Source organism: Rutidosis leptorrhynchoides, chromosome 6 (assembly GCF_046630445.1).
Source record: "Rutidosis leptorrhynchoides isolate AG116_Rl617_1_P2 chromosome 6, CSIRO_AGI_Rlap_v1, whole genome shotgun sequence".
NCBI classification, from domain to species: Eukaryota; Viridiplantae; Streptophyta; class Magnoliopsida; order Asterales; family Asteraceae; genus Rutidosis; species Rutidosis leptorrhynchoides.
Window position 1 is genome coordinate 415,081,475 of NC_092338.1, and position 21,879 is coordinate 415,103,353.

Here is a 21,879-nt window from a genome sequence, read left to right on the forward strand (position 1 = left end):
TGTCATTTTTAATGGCTATGATCTAGTTAAAGTTATAAAATGAAAGTCGCCCCTGGACTATAACATTTAGTTTATGCACTCAGACAATATCTATCAACATCAGTTTATCGATCAATTCCAGATCGAATCATACATCATACATATAGGATAAGACAATGAACAAAATCACTTTCTGTGATATCTTTATAGTAAAGCCTAATCGATGCAGGAGCTTTTTTTGAATTTGCATGGAAACTGATTTAATGAAATTGATTTTGGGTTTACAAGTCCAAATATAACGTATTATGTTAAAGGATTTGGTAATTAGATCTTTTAAAAATGAGTGGATATACACTATAGACGAAATTACATATTTCCTCACCATTTACCGGGCCTAGTTAACATGATTTAGAAATTGGACCAGTATTAAACGTTTTCAAAATCACAGGGATTACCGGTATAACTTTTAAAAGATAAGGACTAGCGGTAAGATTTTTGAGTAAACCACAAGAACCAACAGTATAATTAAGTACTCTTAAAATAATAAAATTATTATTATCACTCAACTACTAATTGTTAGATAATGTAAACCACGTGATTATTATTCAATATTAATGTGATATTTATATTACAATGGAAACTCTAATAAACCTATAAACCCTAGTGGACCTAAGCCCACAATCGGTTTGGGCTAACTTATCATCTAACACTAATCATATTTTACAATACTTTTTCAAAACACTACAAACTCTCATTGAGTAAGAACCCACTCTTAACATCACAAATATACGTATAAAATCTGTATTCTAAAGGTGATGCATTATCTTATGTGCATGTCCCCTAGTTAGACATCAAACCTAAGGTGCAAAGTAATTCATCTAGACATTTACTCACATGTGAAAACAAGGAAATAACGAGAGCCATTTTCAATGACTTCATGCATCATATTCAACCAATCAATGTTATTAAATTATTGGTCTACCGTCTATGGGCCGCCAAATCAGAAATACATGACAAACAAAATTAATAAAAACCTTCTTCCTCGTACCTGTCCCTCGCTCTTACTTCTTTTCCCCTGGCCCCGCACTCCTTCCATTGTTTTCTTCTGGCTATTTTTCTTCCTCGATCAACCCATATTCCAATATAAATATAGTACGATAATATATCACGTCGACACCCATATATTGTACGGAGTAATTGTACGTAGTTATTCATCCTTTTCATCTCTCAAATATATATTCATCGGGAAACAAAAAACATGCCTGCATGGTGGTCAAGAAAATCACCCAAAAACAAAGATCAAAGTCTCAAAGGTAACCCAACCATTACTAAGAATAATAAAAATGAAAAGCAACAAATTAGAAAATCTAAAAGGTTTGATGGAGTCGTTTCATCATCAGCAGCAGCACGCTCTTCATCTTCTGTTTTAGTTGGAGGTGGAAACTTGGGTATTACGTATTGGTTTTCGGGATTTGATTCGGATCGTATTGGGCATCCATTACCTCAACCGTCGTCTATTACTTCACCTACCATCACGTCGTTGGTTCCTATAACCAGCTCGGTTTATTCAAGTCGTGGTGATCAGAATTTTGATCATGGCCAATTGGGGCTTTACAGGTTTGTTCAATTTGTTATCATTCATCACGTTGATATTAAAATATTTATATTTTAGAAGATAAAATCAAGAATTGCATCGATATTAAATACTTAATACTACAATTGAACCAATGCAATGGGCCAACGGCCTAGCAATATCGAGGTACCCTGTAATGCTTGTATTGATAAATATTCTAGGGGACAATGGAGTGTCTCAAAACCGACTAACTTTATATATTTATTCTTCTGTTTGTTTCTAGTGAAATATCTTTTGTGTTACGACAATATATGATTTGTTAAAAATCAACATATTTATATTTACTTGCGACAGAGGATATGGGGAGCCTAAGGTTAATCCTCAACCCAGAAGCCCGGGACCAGGGTCAAGGGTGCCAACCACACAGCGACGTGAAGCTCATCCATTGCCACTTCCACCCGGTTCACCCACTAGTCCTTCTACTCCACAGCATGGCACCAGAATTAGCAGTTCTCCCACTAAACCTTCAGTTGTGTCGAATGTGAAAAATGTTTGTGCTGGCGAAAACTCAAATTGCCAACTGTCAAAGTGGAAGAAGGAAAAACTATTGGGTGTAGGCACTTTTGGGCATGTTTACCTTGGGTTTAACAGGTGTGGAATGAATGCTGGTTCTAGTAATGATTTTAAATGAAGACAGTTTACCTTGTTAATTACATATTATTTTAAATGAATTTGATTTGAATTAGGACATTTATATCCGGTGTTTGTGTTTCTTCATTTGTTAATAGTGAGAGTGGGAAAATGTGCACAATTAAAGAAGCCAAAGTTGTCTCAGATGATCAATCGTCGAAAGAAAGTTTAAAGCTATTGAACCAGGTATATATAATCTTCATCTCTTAGGTGGCAATAAGTGATTTTGAGAATTTTTGATTTTCAATTTCTATTTCCAATGTTATTATCACGTTGACTTTTGTTTATCTAAACAGGAGATTACTATGCTTAGTCGTCTTGTACATCCAAACATCGTTCAATATTATGGATGTGAACTGGTACACATCTGTTTGTGGCTAACCTTCAATTAAATTAGATAGTTTGATAAAACACTATATGGTCGAAGGCTCGAAGCAGTAGTTACATGGTCCAAACACTAATTTATCATCCTTTTACCAAATCAGAAGTTGTAAATTTGACTTTGATGTTTTACAGGGGAAAGAAACGGTATCAATTTACTTGGAATATGTTTCTGGTGGCTCTGTTCACAAGTTACTTCAAGAACATGGACCATTTCGGGAGCCATTAATTCGAAAATATACTAGGCAAATCCTAATTGTGCTTGCCTTTTTACATGGAAAAAATACAGCACACAGGTATATCAACAGATTTTCGCTTGCATATATTATATATAATCTTTAAACTAATAAATTAATGTTTGTTCTTCAACAGGGATATCAAAGGCGCAAACATCTTAGTAGACCCAAATGGTCAAATAAAGCTTGCCAATTTTGGCATGGCGAAACATGTATGTCTCTAGACATAGTGCTGTAATGAAGATCTTTTAATAAGTTGTCATGCGAGTAATTCCATTTTTACCCTATGTAGATACTAATATATACATATATATATATATTGTTACCAGATAGCAAATGATACTACGATGCTCTCTTTCAAAGGAAGACTATACTGGATGGCACCAGAGGTATACAATTATTTCATGTGCAAATTATTGCGCACAATTACTTCACGTGCAAAGTATTACACACAATTAACTTAAGCTTGTTCCTTTTTTATTTATTTATCTATTATTATCTCAGGTAGTTACGAGTACAATTGGTTACAACCTTACGGTTGATATCTGGAGCTTAGGATGCACAGTTATTGAGATGGCAACGTCGAAACCTCCTTGGGGTCAATATGAGGGGGTATGTTATGTTATTTGCTTCTTGTCAATATAAATATAAATATAATATATATTGGTCTTAATTTTTTGCTTGAGGCCTTTACTTACATGTAGTTTTACAGGTGGCTGCAGTATTCAAAATCGGGAACAGCAAAGATATACCTGATATTCCTGATCATCTTTCAACTGATGCTAAATCTTTTATTAAACAATGCCTGCAACGGGATCCATGTTTGCGGCCCTCGGCCGCCAAACTATTAGAGCATCCATTTGTACGCGACCAAACTACAACAGGCACCGCCAGTGTCAACCTAACCAAATAAGCATTTCCTAGTGCCTTAGATGGAAGTGGCGCACCTGTATTTAAACACCATTTAATTTCTACGTTATTTGTTTAAAGTCTGTAAAATCAACATTTAGAATAATTCGTTTAATTGTTTAAGTTGATGTGGAACTACTGTCACAAATCTCTCTCCCTTGAGTTGAAATACAATAACAAAGTTAACATGTATTCATATAACTAACACATTCAATATTCAATTGATGAATACATGACTAACACATTCGATATTCAATTGATATTTCTGTACATTGAAGTAGCAAGCACTGTTTTAATGCTTCGCCATCCTACAATTCACCAAAATATTTATTCACCTTACATACATTTAGTTAGAAGAGAATAAGATGTTTTACCAAATATGTTCTTTACGAGCGATCACAATAATTAAGTGTCCATAATGTTGTGATTTGATGAAGTTGACTCGGTTTAAGAATAATAGAGCCTTTTCCAGGAGTACATTTTGTCTTCTGAATTTATTTTGGTAAATGTTGTTATATTTTGTTCGAGTGTACATGAATGATTTAAATACAGAAAACCCATTTGTGTTTTAGGTGTTTACGTTGATTATTAATTTGATAAGTATCGAAGGACTGAAAAAGCTAAAACGGAGTTTCATCTAACCTGAAAATAGCAAGTCCGGCGATTGTGCTGTGAGGGCTCAACTCATCATTTATTTCTTCTCGTAAAAAAAAAAAAAAAATTTATTCTTGGTCAACACTATAGTGCAAGCTTATCGATGACACCCTTTTAAGTTGTGCATGATGAGATGTTAGATACCAAAATAAAAAAAGTTCAACATAACACGTATGAATCTGTCACAATATCAATAACTAATTGGGCTTTTGAGCCCAATATCAGTAATCGAGTGGGCTCTTAAGCCCAGTCAACGCTGGGCTTGGTGTTTCCAGGAAACATGTTCTTGATAACAAGATATGAGCTTCAAATTGTTATTTTGTTTTAATTTCAATTCTTTGGATTATGTCATTTCTTTTAGGCTCAAAAGCCTCTTGCATTGTAATATATTGATAATCTTCATCGTTACGATGAAGGTTTACTTAATATATTTCATTTTTTCGCCAAAAAAAATGGGACTTGATTGATGGTGTGACACTATCTAATAAAGGTATTTATTACTTTAAATATCTTTCTTTAAAAGGCAAATTATATAAAAAGGTAATTTATTTTTTCCGTTTTTCTTCGAATATAGAAAAAAAACTTTTTTTTAAAGTAAATCAACAAGAGTGGTGTAGTTAACTTTTTCAGTTAAGTGTCACAGTGGCATTCCATGTCATCAAGTTTATCCACATGAACTTCTACATCATTATCTATTTTCTTCATCTTTAACATCATTTTCTATCGCTACTGTTAACTGTTTTCGATTTTGACAGATTACTAGTACCAAGTGAAGACACTTTTCTATTACCTTTACTTTTATCATCATTAATACTATTATTATTCAAATTACTACCACCGATGTTACTAAATTTAAAAAAGCTTTCATGTGGCAACGGTCCATATCTAGCTTTGATTCGATTTAACCCTAACGACGACGCTAAAATTGGGCAAAGCGTCGTCGGACCATCGACCGGAGTTTTTTAAGATCAAATTAAACGATCCTGCGTCCATAACTGAACTCGTGATTTGAGCATTCGTATCAGGATCCTTATTACTCCGGCAGTGGAATTTTGAATTTGAAGGTGAATTTGAGACATCTTTGACTTGAATTTGACGAACTGGCGGTTAACGATCGGTTTCTTTCTTATTATGGAATTTGATCGGCGAATTGGAACTACCGATGGATTTAGGACTATTGGATTTTGATCCATCAAGGCTTGAATTGTCGGTTGATGATTCCCTTTTTTTTTTTTTTTTTTTTTTTTTTTTTTTTTTTTTGGAACAGCGATTAGGATCACCTGAGGGGGACTAAACCACCCGTTGCGATCATCTCCTGTTTCGACTATGCCGATGCAGCGATAATAACCCCGCCCCCATCGCTGCCCGGGAGGAAACCTTGAAACCGATCCAAGGGCACGACCAAGTAAAACCCCCTCCCCTTTACCACCCCCCCCCCCCCCCAAAATCGATATGGGAAAGGTGCCATGGGTGGCTACTTCATGGCAGAGATGAAATTGTGTTTTTAATATGTAGCCAACTCATGACCTCCCCTAAAGGAGGCTGACCACCAACCGCTGGACCACATCACAACTTCGGTTGATGATTTCTTTGAATAGAAGAATTTACCTTTGAACACCGTTGTTATTAATGTGAGTTCTTATTAGGGCTTGAATTTAGTGTTCTTGATTATGATTGTAGATGAAGAAAATAGAAAATGATGTAGAAGTCCACGTGGATAAACTTGATGACATGGAACGTCATCGTGGCACTTAACCGAAAAAGTTAATGACACTCATATTTTTTTATTAACTTTTGAAAAAACACTTTTGCATTATATTCAAATGAAATATATTATTTAAAATTAGATCATTTTTATTATCTTTTGAAGAAACACTCATTTTTTATATTAGAATGGAATAAGAAAAGAGGGAAACTTGGTTACTAATTTGACCTTATTTTAAAATGGATGGATGTAATCTTGTTGGACATAGAGAAGAGCTAAATTCTATTTTTAACAAGTACCAAGTCTGCAAACAAGTAAAAAATGGATGGATGTAACAAACTCAAATTCAGTTCAACTACCACTTTAATCGTCATCTCACACTTTTTTTCAACAAACACCACAAAACCATATCAATGGGTGCTTGTCACCCACCAATTTCACATCTTTCTCTCAACCCCAACAAAACCCTAATTCCTGTTTTCAATAAAAAGCCATTAATCATCATCGTCTCCTCATCATCGTCATCCAAAAAACCACAATTAACAATACAAAGAAGGCAATTACTGTTGCTTTCTATCCCAATTTCTCTAGCAACGAATTTGTGTTCGAATTCAACTGTTTCGGCATCAGTTTTCGATCCGATTACGGATGCAGAGAGATCCGCCAGCTCCCAAGTGACACGGAGAGTAGCGGAAGCAGTTGAGCTTCTTGAAAAAGGGCGGGAGTTTCAAGCACAGGGTGATTATGTTCAAGCTCTTCAATACTTCACACAGGTATATCTATATTGTACTTTGTCTATGTATATATACCTTGATATATGTAGGTTTGTATATTGGATATATTACGTATAAACCATTTAGTTTTTTAGGAGATTGAATTGTTGTTGTGAATTGTGATAATATGGTTCGTTTTATTACCATTGATGTAATAATTAATTATCAAGAATGATTACTTTTTTAGTCTGAAAATGAAAAGTTAGCATTTTTTGACCTGAATTAGGTTGTAAGAGAATACAAAGACTTTGCTCTTTCTGAGTATGCAAGAGTTGGTAGGGCGTTAGCTTTATATGAGGTTGGCGACAAAAACGAAGCGATAGCTGAAATGGAGGATGTTTCCATATCCTTAAAAGGCAGCCCAGGTAATCGATAAACGCTTTTTTTTTTCCCCTCTTTCCATTCTTTCAGTCAGTATCTTGATACACTGAAATCATCTCTGTGCCACATCTGAATGTGAAGTAGAGGTGGTAAAATGGGCATGTTGGGCGGGTTGGTAACAGGTCAATGTAGGTGATTTTCAGCACTACATCAGCGGTCATAATTGTAGTTACACATATATATTTACATTCGGGTTGCACTATATTGTTGATTCATGTACAAATGCATTGCATAACTAAATCTATGTGTTTGTTTGTATTAAATTCAAATATGTGTGTCTGTGGTTGCAGAAGTGCATGCAGCTCTAGCAGCGGCTCTATACTCCGATAAGCATGCATCGGTACTTGCAGAAAACCAATTTACAATAGCAACTCTTCTCGATCCAAATTATTCTGATCTCGGATATGTAAAAGATACAAAGCACTGGCCTCCAAGTTTGGTTCGATCTTTGCAAGATTTTATCACACTTTCCTAAGGTGATCTACTTAGTACAAAATCCGACATTTATATTGTATATTTACTGAATCTTTATTAAAGCAAATGGAGGTTGGTTCTAAGCTGAACTTTATCTATTTGTTACGAAACATGAAGCGCAAGGAAATATATATATGTATACTTTGTATTATCTTGCACTTCCTTTGTTTGTTCAATGTACCCTGTTTTTCTTGTTAAATTGGAGGGTCTTTTTTACAAGGAAATAAGAAACAAAAAAAAAGACACATTTGTATGATAATAAGTACATTTAAACCTTTACAACATTGTACAATTTTTCGAAAGAACTTGTTATTCTCCAGTCTTTTAAAAAAACGTTGTAATTGGGTAATATTAAGATGCTCTTAGCTCACTGTTAGTAGATCATAATAAACTTGTGGCTTCCTGTATTCTGTCTTGCATAAAGCCTGCAACAATCATGCCAACTAGGCATTAAGTTTTCAATACATGAGAATTATATTTTTAATATTTAAAGTGTATGCCGACGTACCTCCATTGCATGAGCAATCTGGATTAACTTAGCTTCAGACCAAGGCTTACCGATAAATTGAATACCAATTGGCAATCCAAGTTTGTCATACCCAACCTGGGACAACATTTAGAGGTCAGTTAGGACTAGTAGAAGTTTGTATTAATGATCCAAAGAACCTCCAAATAGATAAAAATTTCAGTCCTTTTACATATCCTATTAACCGATCAGCATGTAAACTTTGACCCTTTAATGTAAATTTTTTTTTTTTTTTTTTTTTTGAAAGGACCCTTTAATGTAATTTTTGATAACTCAAAATTGTTACAACCTGAATCACTTCTATAAACATCCTATCCCATTTTGACCCTGACCCACCCATATTGCTTTGTCTACGAATAAAAGCATCTAAGCTTGGTGCAACTTACCGGAACAGTCACAGCCGGCAATCCCAGAAAATTTCCAGCTATTGCGTATCGAACAAGTGCAGCTGAGACAAACAGTGATTGCAGTGAAAAATCTAACTAAACAATAAATAAAATAATAATTAAACATAACTTGATACCTCCATTTACGTAGTCTAGTTCACCGGTCTCGTGGACATCATCCTTTATTTCGTATGCTGTTACGCTATCGAGAACAAGAAAAAGAAGTCAAATTGTGATATCGGAAACACAATGATTATGTGCAGCCTATGATTCATAGGCTCACTTGTTCATAATAATTGGTTCATAGTTTCTGGTACATAGACTATAAATAACTATCTAGCATTTGTTTGTGTCAAAAATAGATGGATTCAGAATAAGATTATACCCGACAGTAGGTGTAACGATGACATCCGCCATAGTGAATATCTTTTCATGAATCTTCATTAGGCGGTTCCTTCAACAATGTTATTAAGAAAAACAATTAGAGGCTTTTAGTGGAGGTGGTAATTTTGACCCATTTACTAATGAATAGGTTCTTTTTGTTCGGGTTGATTGATGAAGAACCTGTACCTTATTCGTTGTGCATTCAGGTAATCCCTACTGCTAAAAGCACCATATACAGATACTCCTACTCTTACATCCGACCCCGATTCAGACTTGTTACTGTTACATTTCCCATAATTATCAACATCAACTAAATATTATATTCGAGTATAAATAGTTATTGATGTTGTTTAGTTACGTACTGTTTTTCTAAAAGATGACCAAGAGAAGCAGAACATTCTGCACCTATCGTTACATAATGTGCCAAACGCATCACCTCTATATCTGGTATAGTCACTTCGACAGTCTTATAGAAATGGGTACATAAGAGAACAAATAAGCAATATATATTAATCCCATTTCTTGTACGTTAAACGATGATGGTTTACTAAGAGTCGATTTAAGTACCTGCCATCCGTAGCACTTATAGAGGCTATCTAGAGCTCTTAAGCAACATACTCTGATATCATCACTGCAATCGTTAAACCACTGGTATACGAAAAAGAAAACTTGTGTCAGCATTAAATTACAATATGTGAAAAAACAAAGTATTTCAGGTTTGGTGGGTGATATGAACCTCGTTGTATTTAGCGAGCCTGATACTAGACGTCTGTTTCGAAGGCTTTAGCATTGGAATATATAGTTTAGGCTGCTGATGTTAACATAGAAAAGGAATTACTCAGAATTTTGGATGTCTTAGAATTAAATTTTAACGAAATGAGAGATAAAGAAGTGGAGTAGATACCATATTGAGTTCACTTGTTTCAGCTCCACCGCTCATTGCTGCGTAACTGGTAACAATGGAAGTGGTATGTAAGTTGCCACGGAATTATGTCAGTTCTACAGCTAGAGGTGGTAATTCCTACTCATTTACTTGAAAATGGGTTTATTTGGGCTACGTTATAACTCTAACGGGTCAAATGGGCCCATTTTTAAAGCTTAGCTCAAATCAAGCAAGCAAATTGTTTTGACTCGTGCACATCGATTATACTATTAGTTGGCTGAATTTTGTGTGACGGTTACATTTCTTGTCTTTAACGACCTGTATGATATTCAAATAATTTATGCTAGTAATATAGTTTTCTAATATTATTAAGTACATTAATTATTAGCAAAATAAGAAAATGGACGAAAGTGAGATGGTGGCTCAATTCAATCCAACCGGTTATGAGTTTATGACCCATGTTAAAAATGATATGTTTTAACCCAAACCCATTTTGCCACCTTTAGATGTATGTGGAAAAGTACTGGATCAAGAATACTTACACGATTAGAGAATCCTCAACTGTGCCTGCTAGTATTCCAACCATTCCAACTGTCCAGTTCAACGGTATAACCCTAGAAACAAAGGATTGACATTATTAGTTCTAAAGTTTTATGATACAAAAGATGACATTTAAGATATAATACAGACCCAGAGTGTGATATGCGACCAAATGATGGTTTTAAACCAACGATACCACAAAGAGCAGCAGGCATTCTCACAGATCCTACATAAATATAATAGGATGGTTCAACAGATGAGCTCAATTGTGGCAATTGCATTGTTTGTAAATAATGGTTCCTTTTTTTTTTTTTTTTTTTTTTTTTTTTTTTTTTTTTTTTTCTTTTTTTTTTTTGAAGTCGGTTCGAGTTTTGTTTACCTCCCCCATCAACCCCAAGGGCTACTGGGCATAACCCTGCGCACACGACGGCAGCAGATCCGCTAGACGAGCCACCAGGGATTCGTTTCGGATCGTATGGATTTCTGGATGTCCTGCATCATTGACAACAAAAGATTAATGAGTTTACTTATGAATTCGCATTTTGAGTTATATTTAATCTCTAAAGATTTGATAATTAAGTATTCTGGGTCAACACAACCCGACACATTTCGAATACAAAAGGGGCACTTTTCACACATTACCCAACCCATCTGACCCAATTGGTTTTCCCTTTGCCACCTCTATGTTCAAGATTTGTTATTTGAAATAGCTCAAGATATACAGAGTAACAGCAAGTAATTTTTTTTTACCCGTAATGTGGGTTTATCCCACTAGTTCCTGCGCCGAGCTCATGCATATTTGTTTTTCCGACGAGTATGGCCCCACATGATCTAAGACGGTTAACACAGAAAGCATCTTCTGTACAAGGTCTTTCCTTATGCAGCCACGTTGTACCTCCTGTACCAAACAATCATGTACTCTTGCTACTTAAAAGTTACAATAGACATGACATATACATAGTAGTTACTACTAAGCCTAGGTGGCAAAATGAGCGGGTTGAGCAAATGGTCAACACATGATAGAGTCCAGTCACGTTAACTCTTAAACGGTTTTATGGATACATATCTTTGTTAAATAAGATTACAAAGTGTATGTTATCACAATAATATTTCTTCTGTTCCCGTGTACTAATTTTTTTTTATTTGAGGCGTTAGTGTTGAACCGTAGTCAACCCGTTCATACTTTAATGGGTCAAAGTTGCCCTGTCTGCTAGGTAACACTCACTGTTACATTACCGGTGGTTGCATATGGAACACAATCAATCTCATCCTTGACTGCAATCGGAACTCCATCTAGAACTGAAATCGGTTCTCCTGTATACATCAACGAACAACAGTAAATGTGAGTTACCAAGTGACTCTGCATTCGGTTGTATCTATAATGTGTTTTGGTCAGTTCGAGTATTAACTAGAAACGTTGAAATGTTAACGTTTACCTTTCTCATACCGAAGAGTTGACTCCTTAGCTTGCTTTAGAATATCATGAGATTCATAATTAATGAAGAATGACATATTCAGCCCTAGAGTGGAAGATTGCATGATTGCAGATATTAAACGCTCTGCAACCTTAAAAAGAGAAAAATATAACTAGTTAAAAACAATGAAACCATAAAAGTTTCAACTAAAGTGGCAAAATGGGTGGGTTAGATACAGTTGGTGTTATGTCATCTTGAGCTTAAATACTTTTTATTTTTTATTTTATAATGTTTAATAAAACGTTATAAAAAGTTGGTTTGCCCAAATACAAAGTTGTACTCCGTATCTTATAAATAATTAAATTTGTTGGATAAACTGATTAACGACGTTTTTATGCATTATTAAAACAGTTATCTGACTTCGACCTGCAAGAATTATTCGATTCCTTTTCGTTGTAAAGAATCTTTTTCCTCACCCTAAAACGTGAAACATCACACGAATCGACCTATTTATTTGGAAATGGGCCAAAATTGCCACGTCTAAGTAGAATCCTTTCTGCTTAACAATTAGTCATACGAAATGTTAATATACCTTCAGAGGAGTAATCTTTCCCGATGTATATGCTCTTGAATAATCCATTATCGTCCAACGAAAAAAACCTTTTTCCGAAGTTATGTCGTTAAGTATGGTTTCTGAAGACTGTAAACAGTCCTTGGCTTCTTTAACTATTTCTGCTGGTGATAAACCAGAGTCCAAGCATTTTGATTCTTCATCTTGTTTAGCATCTGCATTATGAAATAGTTGCTCTCTCTTGTCAAATAATATATCTATGTAAGTAACTTATTCTTTAATTTTGTTTTCCTTAAAAGATGTTTTACATGTAAATAAAAGGATCACTTTATCAATTCATACCAGCTGGCCTTATTCAATAATATATCTATATAAATAACTTATTCAATAATATAATATAGGGCAAAATGACCTGAAAGGGAATATAAAAGTCAAAATTTCCCAACAAAGAGAATGTCATTTTTCACTTTGCCCAAAAAGGTAACATGATTTCAATTTGTTGTAGAGAAAGGATTATAATTTGAAAAAAAGTTCAATAAAGGGAATATTCGTCCACGTGTGCATCTACATCCACATAGACGTCACGCCATCGAATTTGATGAGGTGGCGCCAAAAAGGTCACATGATTTCAATTTAGTGTAGAGAAAGGATTATAATTTGAAAAAAAGTTCAATAAAGGGAATATTCGTCCACTTGTGCATCTACATCCACATAGGCGCACGCCATCGAATCTGACGAGGTGACGCCATGTCACTGAATTTTTCGACGCCAGTCATCGAATTTTCCGGCTAAAAAAATTTTCGGCGACTTTTTTTGGCCAGAAAGTAAATTTTTTGGCAACACGTCATCTGAGTAGTTGATGACGTGGCACCACCTCATTAGATTTGATGATTTGGCGTTTATGTGAATTCACATGTTGACAAATATTACCTTTATTGAACTGTTTTTAATTTATAATCCTTTCTCTCCACCAATTTGAAATCACGTTACCTTTTTGGACAAAGTGAAGAGCGACATTACCTTTATAGGGAAATTTTGACTTTTATAGTATCTTTTTGAACAATTTGTCATATAATAATATATCTATATAAAATAACTTATTCTTTATGCCTTTTGAGTTTTCATTGTTATAAGATAGAAATATCTTCAATGATGGACTTTATGGCGACGCTTTGGACTTTATGGCGCTTCAGAAACAGCTCCATCTTTGATCCTTCCAAATTTAAAAAATGTCAAATTATCGATTATATTGTTATTTCTTCTTTCGATTGGCTTTCTTCTCGTTATTTGAAAGCTAATTTAAATTGGAATACTTGGTTGCAAAACCCTCTTTTATCTTTGTAATGCCCTAGCTCCTTGCTAGTTTTTTTATATAATTTAAAGCCGTTTAAAAAAAAATAAGATAGCAATATCTTTTAGTTCTTGATGGTATGAACCATGAAGCTGACCTTCATAAGGGTGTAAAGGAACATATAGAGGTGATTCTTCCAATACTGCAAATGAAACAAGCTGCACAAAACCAAACCGATGCAACTTCGAATCAATAAAAAAAAATAATGTTAAATCGATTTGATTATTCTTTTTCTTGACATAATCTAAAAATGCTTGACTTTTGTAGTTTTATGCAAGCTAATATACCCAAAATGCTGCTGTAATATAATGATTATTACTGGCTGTCACTCCTAAAACAAAGGGATAAGTTTCATACTTAGAATAGAATGACATGGACTTTTTGCAACAAGAAATATTTGACCAAAATCTAAGTTTCTGTCAAATGTTATTGTTATTGGTTTTTCCGTTTTTTAAAAAAAAATGTCTCCTAGTAATCCTTGTTCGATTTAAAATATTTTTGATAAATGTTGATTTAACACTTATATTCAATGTAAATTTGATTGAATTTATATAAAAAATGAATGATGAAAAGTAGTAATGAAGGTATATTGAAAGTCAAATGATATTTACGTTAGTTATGTTTATTTTTCCGAAAGGACAATTATTTTGTGAGATATAAATAGTAAAATTGAAAAACAAACAAATTTGAGACGGATAAGAGTAATTTTGTGAACTAATCCGACACAAAAAAAAAAAAAAAAAAAAAAAAAAAAATTTCATACCTATACATATGTATATATATAAATCTTACTATAACCAATGGACTTGTATGAATCAAATCAGTGTAAACTACACTATTTTATCATGAAAAGGTTAATGAGCGTTTTGAAGTTATTTAATCATAGTGTTGGCTTTTAAAGTTAGAGTAATTCTCTTCTAGTTAAAAAAATGTTTTTTAATTCCATATCATTCCTACGTTTAAATAAATGAGCATTTCGTAAAAATAATCATAGATTTGATCCATTTATATAGTGATATAAAACTCTAAAATGATGATATCATTATTAAGCTAATTATTATTTAATTTTTATAATTATGATGTCATAATTATATATAATTTAATTAAAAAAATAATACGAAATCTTTTATAAAAGAAAATACCGATCTCTCCTAAATTATAATTTTAATTTTCTAAAAAAAAATTAAAAGGAATTTATTATTACTAATAATAGTTATTATTATTAAAAATATAAATACTGACTTTATTATTATTATTTAATTTTAATATAATAATTATAATTATTATATTATTAATATTCAAATATGGATTCTTTTTACAAAATTAATTACTTTACATATGTATGCGAAAATAAATGTCTCTATATATTTGTAAAAACAACGACACGTTTCTTAGTCAAACGGGTCATTAAAATAAATAATATTAGCATTTACATTCACTTAATACTTAAAACATGTCATTAAATTGTTTCGTTTAAAAAAACTGGTGATTTCACGGGTCATTTCACTAGTAAAAAATATATTGTTATTTTTAAACGCATCTTTGAAGCACATAACCATTTTAAACGCATCTTTGAAGAACTGAGTTTCGAAAGACCAAGTCTTGAAAATCTCATCTACCCGTCTCTTACAATAGAGGAAGCCAATACACTTGAAACACCAATCGAAGAAAAAGAAATTCACGATGCTATTCTTGATTGTGGGAGTACAAAGGCCCCTGGGCCCGATGGATTCAATTTGAGATTTTTCAAAAAATTTTGGGATATCATTAAAGGCGATTTAGTAGATGCTATTGTGTGGTTTTGGGAAAAATCGGAATTCTCAAAGGGTTGCAATGCTTCATTTGTCACACTAATCCCCAAGAAGGTAGATGCATTGAGTCTCGGTGACTATCGACCTATTAGTCTCATAGGTAGTTACTACAAAATCATTTCAAAAATTCTCTCAAACCGTCTTAGGAAAACGATTCCTTCTCTTATTGGGCCGGAACAAAGCGCTTTCTTGAAATAAAGATTCATCCTTGATGGTGCTTTAATTGCCAATGAAAGTATCGAGTTTCTCAAATCAACTAAACAGAAGGGTATGATATTCAAAGTAGATTTTGAAAAGGCTTTCGATTGCTTAAATTGGAATTTTCTCATGGGTGTGATGAAGTGTATGGGATTCGGTGAAAAATGGAGGAAGTGGATCTATTCATGCTTAAGTTCCGCATCAATCTCTATTCTTGTCAATGGCTCACCTACTAATGAATTTAATATAAGTCGGGGTGTAAGACAAGGTGACCCTCTTTCTCCGTTTCTCTTCATTATAGCCGCTGAAGGACTTAATATCTTAGCAAAAGCGGCTACGGATAAGGGTCTATTTAAGGGCATAGAAATTGGTGCCGACAAAATTTTAGTTTCTCATCTTCAATATGCCGACGACACAATTTTTATTGGTGATTGGTCCCGTCCAAATGCTTATAGTATTCGAAACCTACTCAAATGCTTTGAATTAGCATCGGGCTTGAAAGTAAACTTCCAAAAAAGTTGTCTATACGGGATTGGTGTGGATTTTAATGAAGTTAACCATGTGGCAAATCGAATTGGTTGTCAAGTTGGTAAATTCCCTTTTACTTATCTTGGGCTACCGATTGGGTCAAAAATGAATAAAGTAATCGATTGGAACCCGGTCATTGATAAATTCAAAGCTAGACTCTCAAATTGGAGAATGCGTTCGATGTCATTTGGTGGCAGAATAGTTCTTATTAAGTCGGTTTTAAATAGTCTCCCATTGTATTTCTTCTCGCTTTACCGTGCTCCTCCTCGAGTGTTAAAAATCCTTGAGAGTATTAGACGTTCTTTTTTTGTGGGGTGGGTCGGATGTGGGGTCAAAAATTTCGTGGGTCAAGTGGGATGGTGTCATAAACTCTTATGAGAATGGGGGGTTAAATTTTGGGTCTTTAAAAAGTAAAAATTTATCACTTTTGGGAAAGTGGTGGTGGAGGTTCAAAATCGAAACCAATTCACCTTGGGTTAAAATTATTCGTAGTTTATATGGTTCGGGTGGTGGCCTGGAGTTGGTGGTTGATTCTCATCGTCCACCCTCTTCAGGTTGTTGGCATAACATTATTCTTCCAGGTTTAAAGATAGACGAATGCAATATCAACTTCAGCAGCTCCTTTATTAAATCCATTGGCGATGGCTCATCAACAGCTTTTTGGGAGGAGCAATGGATTGGCAACTCTAAACTGTGCAACAGATATCCAAGATTGTATCACCTTGAAAAATCAAAACACATTACTATTAATAACCGTATCATATTTGGTGATTCTGGGGTTACTTTTATCTGGGAATGGGCCCGAAACCCTTCTGGCCGAACTGCAGACGAGCTTTCTGACATAATTAATTTCGTATCTGCTTTTAATTTCAATTGCAGCGAACGTGATAAATGGAGATGGTCTCTTGCTTCCTCTGGTCTATTCACTGTAAAGGAGTTATCGTGTATCATCGACGAACATGTTCTGCCTATCTCGAGCAATATCACAGAAACATTGAAAAATAATTTAATCCCTAAAAAATTGGAGGTTTTTGTATGGCGTGCAATTGAAAAGCGACTGCTGGTAAGGATGGAACTTGATAAGAGAGGGATTGATTTGCACTCAGTTAGATGTCCACTATGTGACGATGGCTTAGAAACAGTTGATCACTCTCTTATCTTCTGCAATCATTCGTTGGATCTCTGGAATCGTGTTTTTGGGTGGTGGAACTTGGGTCAGTTTTCTAATCTTAGTATGGGTGAAATATTACGAGGCAATCTTCCGGTTTCATCATCAAGCTTTGGCAAGAAAATTTGGCAAGCCGTTGAATGGGTTTGTGCGTATTTCATTTGGAAAAAAAGGAACAATATGGTCTTTCATGGCAAGTGTTGGACCACTCCAGTGGCGCTGAATGAAATACAAATCAAATCATTCGGGTGGATTTCGCGAAGGGAAAAAAGGAAAAAAATCGATTGGTTTTCTTGGTTGAGTAATCCGAGTATCTACCTTAATATGTAATAGTCAATAGTAGTGTCTATTGAGTTTTCGTGTTTTTGTGATTTGCTCTCTTTGCAAATCATTAGTTTAGTTTCGTGGACTGTATCATGTTGGTGGTTTCAATTGGGGTCTTATGCTCCATTGCACTACTGTACTCTCGGGTTTTTTTAATAAATTTCTCTTGCTTTTCAAAATATATATATATATATATATATATATATATATATATATATATATATATATTTTGTTATTTTTCGGCAAATTATCCAATATTGTTTTTCAAAAAGAAAAATCCAATATAAGTGTCAACGTTGACATCACAAGTTTGTTTAAGAATCAACGAAATATAAATATCGACATTTACATACACCAACATTTGTTAATGAAGATCTTATCTATATATTTATTTTATGTATTTTTGTGAAAAATGACCATTGTTTTCACTCCATGATGATAAAGTATATATTAAATACCTATCAAATTTAGAAACCTAAATGGCTAATATAATCTAAAAATGGAATGATATATCACGAAATTAGTGGGAAAGTGAAAAAATATGAGGTTTGACACCGACCCAACGATGTCATCACATTTTTCTGTTTGTGAAAAATATGGTTTTGAGTTGAGCGTACCACACACACCCACACGTATATTTTTTTTTACATTTTTTGGGGGCCGAAGAAAAAAAAAATGTATACTCCGTATATAATTAGATGCCATATATATATATATATATATATATATATATATATATATATATATATATATATATATATATATATATATATTACGTATTAATTAAAATAGTACTACTAACGAATGACATTTTACAGGCCACAAGCTAGACAAAGGAAAAAATGTATAAGTATTACAATAGGATGTTAACAGCGGCTATTTTGGTGATGGTTATATAAGAGTTATAATTATTTATTTATTTATTTATTTATATTTTATATGTATTTTCAAACACGTGTATAAAAATTACATCTAGATACTTGATGAACAATAGTAAACTTCAATACTTCGCTATTTCAAATACCAAATAAACACTTGATTAAATTGATATGATAATTTGACGTAGATATAAATATTCATTACTATACTTATATATACTCTAGTGATTAGATGCTTTAGAATCTTCAAAAATGATTCAAGTTCAATCCTTAACTAATCACTGGTTATATTTTGAGGTATTTTCTTAGCAAAGTTTGTAGATTTGTCATTTGATAAAAGATAAATAACTTGATACTTTAAAGTATTAAAATACACTCGAACATATTTTATTTTGATAAAATTTAAATTTCAATACAAGTGTTTATGTTTTATAGTGGTCCCTATCCACTCAAATTTAATTGAACTTGTTTTTGTATGTTATCTAAAAAATACTACAGAATACCTTTTTTTTTTTTTTTTTTTGATGTTATCACGGAAGTAATCTCTCTACCCAGTAGTGGAAAGAGGATGACATTCACTTCCGGTGGATGCTGAATTTTTTTTTTTTCTTAGCTCGTGATTAGAGAAGTGACTTCTTTTATATTTTAGAATAGATGAATTATTGTCTAAATCTCACCTTTTTATACTTCGCATTTGCACGATTGATTATTGTTGTTGTATACTTGTATACAAAAAAATCTACTAGCTAGCCAGCTCACTTTGAACATAAAAAATTATCAATTTTTTACAAGGAAAATTACATGTTAACAAATCAATATTTTCGGCTGTCTTAATAATGCTAATTAAATAGTTTCAGCTACAAATATAAATACCATTAAACACAAAATTTAGAAAAATAAAAACACTTGATTTCGTTGCAAATGCTACTAATGTTGCCCTATTAGTACAGATTCAATACACAGCCTCAAGTAAAAAGTAGTAGTACCTCTTGATTTTCTTTCTATATTAGCTGTGTATATCCTTTCTGAAAATACATCCTCTGTATTAGCTATACTGCTATAGCAAAATTATTGTGCGGAGTATATGATTAAAAACGTTATAGTATATTCCTTTTATAAAAATCAAATCACCAATAATTACTAAAAGAGATAAATACATATTCGTATGAATCATGAAAAAAAAAAAAAAAAAAAAAACAATTTCCAAGAGACTCAAATCCATGATAAATTCATAAATAAATCCATGATAGATATATAAGAGCACTAGGAGTTGAGACACCGAAAATGGTGTTTAATTTCAGTGTCTTGGAAGACACTGAAGTCAAAACAAAGGAAATCATTCAAGTAGTAAGACATTGATTCATACCTTTTGAATTCGATTATTCTTCTTCAAAAAATACAACAACACATCGCCGAAGATTTTCAATTCCAAAAACCATGCGAATATCTTCGCAAAAATTCCAGTCATTCGTGGCGCTATAATTACATACATTTAGCATCATCATTTAATCGAAAATCCTTAAAAACATTCATACATTTTTTTATTGATGAAATCAAAAAAAAAAAATAAAAAAAAAAAAGATGAAGTAAATTTACCTTTGACGTCAGCATGGAGATAGACTTTATTACTGTTGGGGCCAAAATCGATTTCGTTAACCGGATTGTAAAAGACACCGTTATCCTTTAAAAGTCCCATTTTTGGTCTCGAGATAGATAAATTGACAGAGATTGTGAAGAAGATGAGTTTGTAGGTTGATGGTTTAAGTAAGAGGTGTATTTATAGTATGTGTATAAATGTTTGTATTCTAATTTCATACGGAGCATTTATATATATTTTTTTTAATAAAACAATATTTTTTGTCTTTGAATGTCGTTAATGAATGGTCAAATATTGTTGCTAATTAACTATTGTTTGCAACGATTATAGTTAACGATTTGTATTTAGCTCGTTGATAACTACACTTAAGTCAATGCTACTTAAGTTGTTGCTTAATAGCAACGAAGATTATAATGAGACATCTAATGTATGAGTTGAATTTGTCGTGACCCGTCCTAATCCATCTGGACGAATACATTACAATTGGTTACATCGCGAGGTACTTGACCTCTATATGATACATTTTACAAACATTGCATTCGTTTTTAAAAGACAAACTTTCATTACAACGAAAGTTGAAGGCATGCATACCATTTCATAGTATATCTAAACTATAAATGACTTGATAATATTCTTGATGAACTCGACGACTCGAATGCAACGTCTTTTAAAATATGTCGTGAATGACTCCAAGTAATATCTCTAATATGAACAAATGCACAGCGGAAGATTTCTTTCGTACCTGAGAATAAACATGCTTTCAAGTGTCAACCAAAAAGGTTGGTGAGTTCATTAGTTTATCATAATCATTCATTTCATAATTTTTAATAGACCACAAGATTTTCATTTCCATTTCTCATAAATATACGTCCCATGCATAGAGACAAAAATAATCATTCATATGGATTGAACATCTGGTAACTGACATTAACAAGATGCATATAAGAATATCCCCTATCATTCCGGGAAATCCTTCGGACATGATAAAAACGAATTCGAAGTACTAAAACATCCGGTACTTTGGATGGGGTTCGTTATGCCCAATTGATCTATCTTTAGGATTCGCGTCAATTAGTAGATCGGTTTACTAATTCTTAGGCTACCAAGCAAAAGGGGCATATTCGGCTTCGATCATTCAACCATATAGTGTAGTTTCGATTACTTGTGTCTATTTCGTAAAATATTTATAAAAGCGCATGTATTCTCAGTCCCAAAAATATATATTGCAAAAGCATTTAAAAAGGGAGTAATGAAACTCACAATACTGTATTTTGTAGTAAAAATACATATGACGACATTGAACAATGCAGGGTTGGCCTCGGATTCACGAACCTATATCATTTGTGTATATATATTAATACATATAATCGTAGTCGAATAAATTTATATATATATAACCTATTAATGATATTATTTTTTATATTAATAATATATTTATATTTCATATATTTCTTTTATATAATAAAATATTGTGTTATGTTATATGTGTTAAATATATATTTATGTATTTCATTTGTTTATCAAATAAGTAGTTCAAATTATACCAAGTTAATATTAGTAAAAA

General features: G+C 33.0%; 2 protein-coding genes and 1 pseudogene across 2 annotated transcripts; 2 read left to right on the forward strand and 1 right to left on the reverse strand.

Moving 5' to 3' along the window:
- Positions 1-1,237: 1,237 nt before the first annotated feature.
- On the forward strand, positions 1,238-5,716 carry LOC139855125 (mitogen-activated protein kinase kinase kinase 3-like; annotated as a pseudogene).
- A 734-nt stretch (positions 5,717-6,450) lies between these two features.
- On the forward strand, positions 6,451-7,906 carry LOC139855819 (uncharacterized). Its single transcript, XM_071845063.1, has 3 exons — positions 6,451-6,900; positions 7,127-7,265; positions 7,572-7,906. The coding sequence occupies exons 1-3, from the start codon at positions 6,541-6,543 to the stop codon at positions 7,754-7,756; spliced, it is 684 nt and encodes a 227-aa protein (XP_071701164.1). The 5' UTR covers positions 6,451-6,540; the 3' UTR covers positions 7,757-7,906.
- Positions 7,907-8,096: 190 nt separating this feature from the next.
- On the reverse strand, positions 8,097-20,414 carry LOC139855550 (fatty acid amide hydrolase-like). Its single transcript, XM_071844783.1, has 20 exons — positions 20,315-20,414; positions 20,085-20,194; positions 13,909-13,969; positions 12,482-12,675; positions 11,911-12,040; positions 11,711-11,788; positions 11,225-11,372; positions 10,854-10,966; positions 10,625-10,700; positions 10,477-10,548; positions 9,956-10,001; positions 9,788-9,862; positions 9,619-9,699; positions 9,414-9,517; positions 9,238-9,330; positions 9,053-9,121; positions 8,805-8,869; positions 8,668-8,729; positions 8,264-8,359; positions 8,097-8,180 (listed from the first exon to the last, which is right to left on the reverse strand). The coding sequence occupies exons 1-20, from the start codon at positions 20,412-20,414 to the stop codon at positions 8,118-8,120; spliced, it is 1,836 nt and encodes a 611-aa protein (XP_071700884.1). The 3' UTR covers positions 8,097-8,117.
- Positions 20,415-21,879: the final 1,465 nt, after the last annotated feature.

Coding starts and splice junctions, on each gene's coding strand:
- LOC139855819 (XM_071845063.1), top strand. CDS start 6,541: ATGGGTGCTTGTCACCCACCAATTTCACATCTTTCTCTCAACCCCAAC. Junction 6,901..7,126: donor CTCTTCAATACTTCACACAG/GTATATCTATAT, acceptor GACCTGAATTAG/GTTGTAAGAGAATACAAAGA. Junction 7,266..7,571: donor ATCCTTAAAAGGCAGCCCAG/GTAATCGATAAA, acceptor CTGTGGTTGCAG/AAGTGCATGCAGCTCTAGCA.
- LOC139855550 (XM_071844783.1), bottom strand. CDS start 20,414: ATGGGACTTTTAAAGGATAACGGTGTCTTTTACAATCCGGTTAACGAA. Junction 10,967..11,224: donor GGGATAAACCCACATTACGG/GTAAAAAAAAAT, acceptor TCAATGATGCAG/GACATCCAGAAATCCATACG. Junction 8,181..8,263: donor AGATTGCTCATGCAATGGAG/GTACGTCGGCAT, acceptor TGATTGTTGCAG/GCTTTATGCAAGACAGAATA.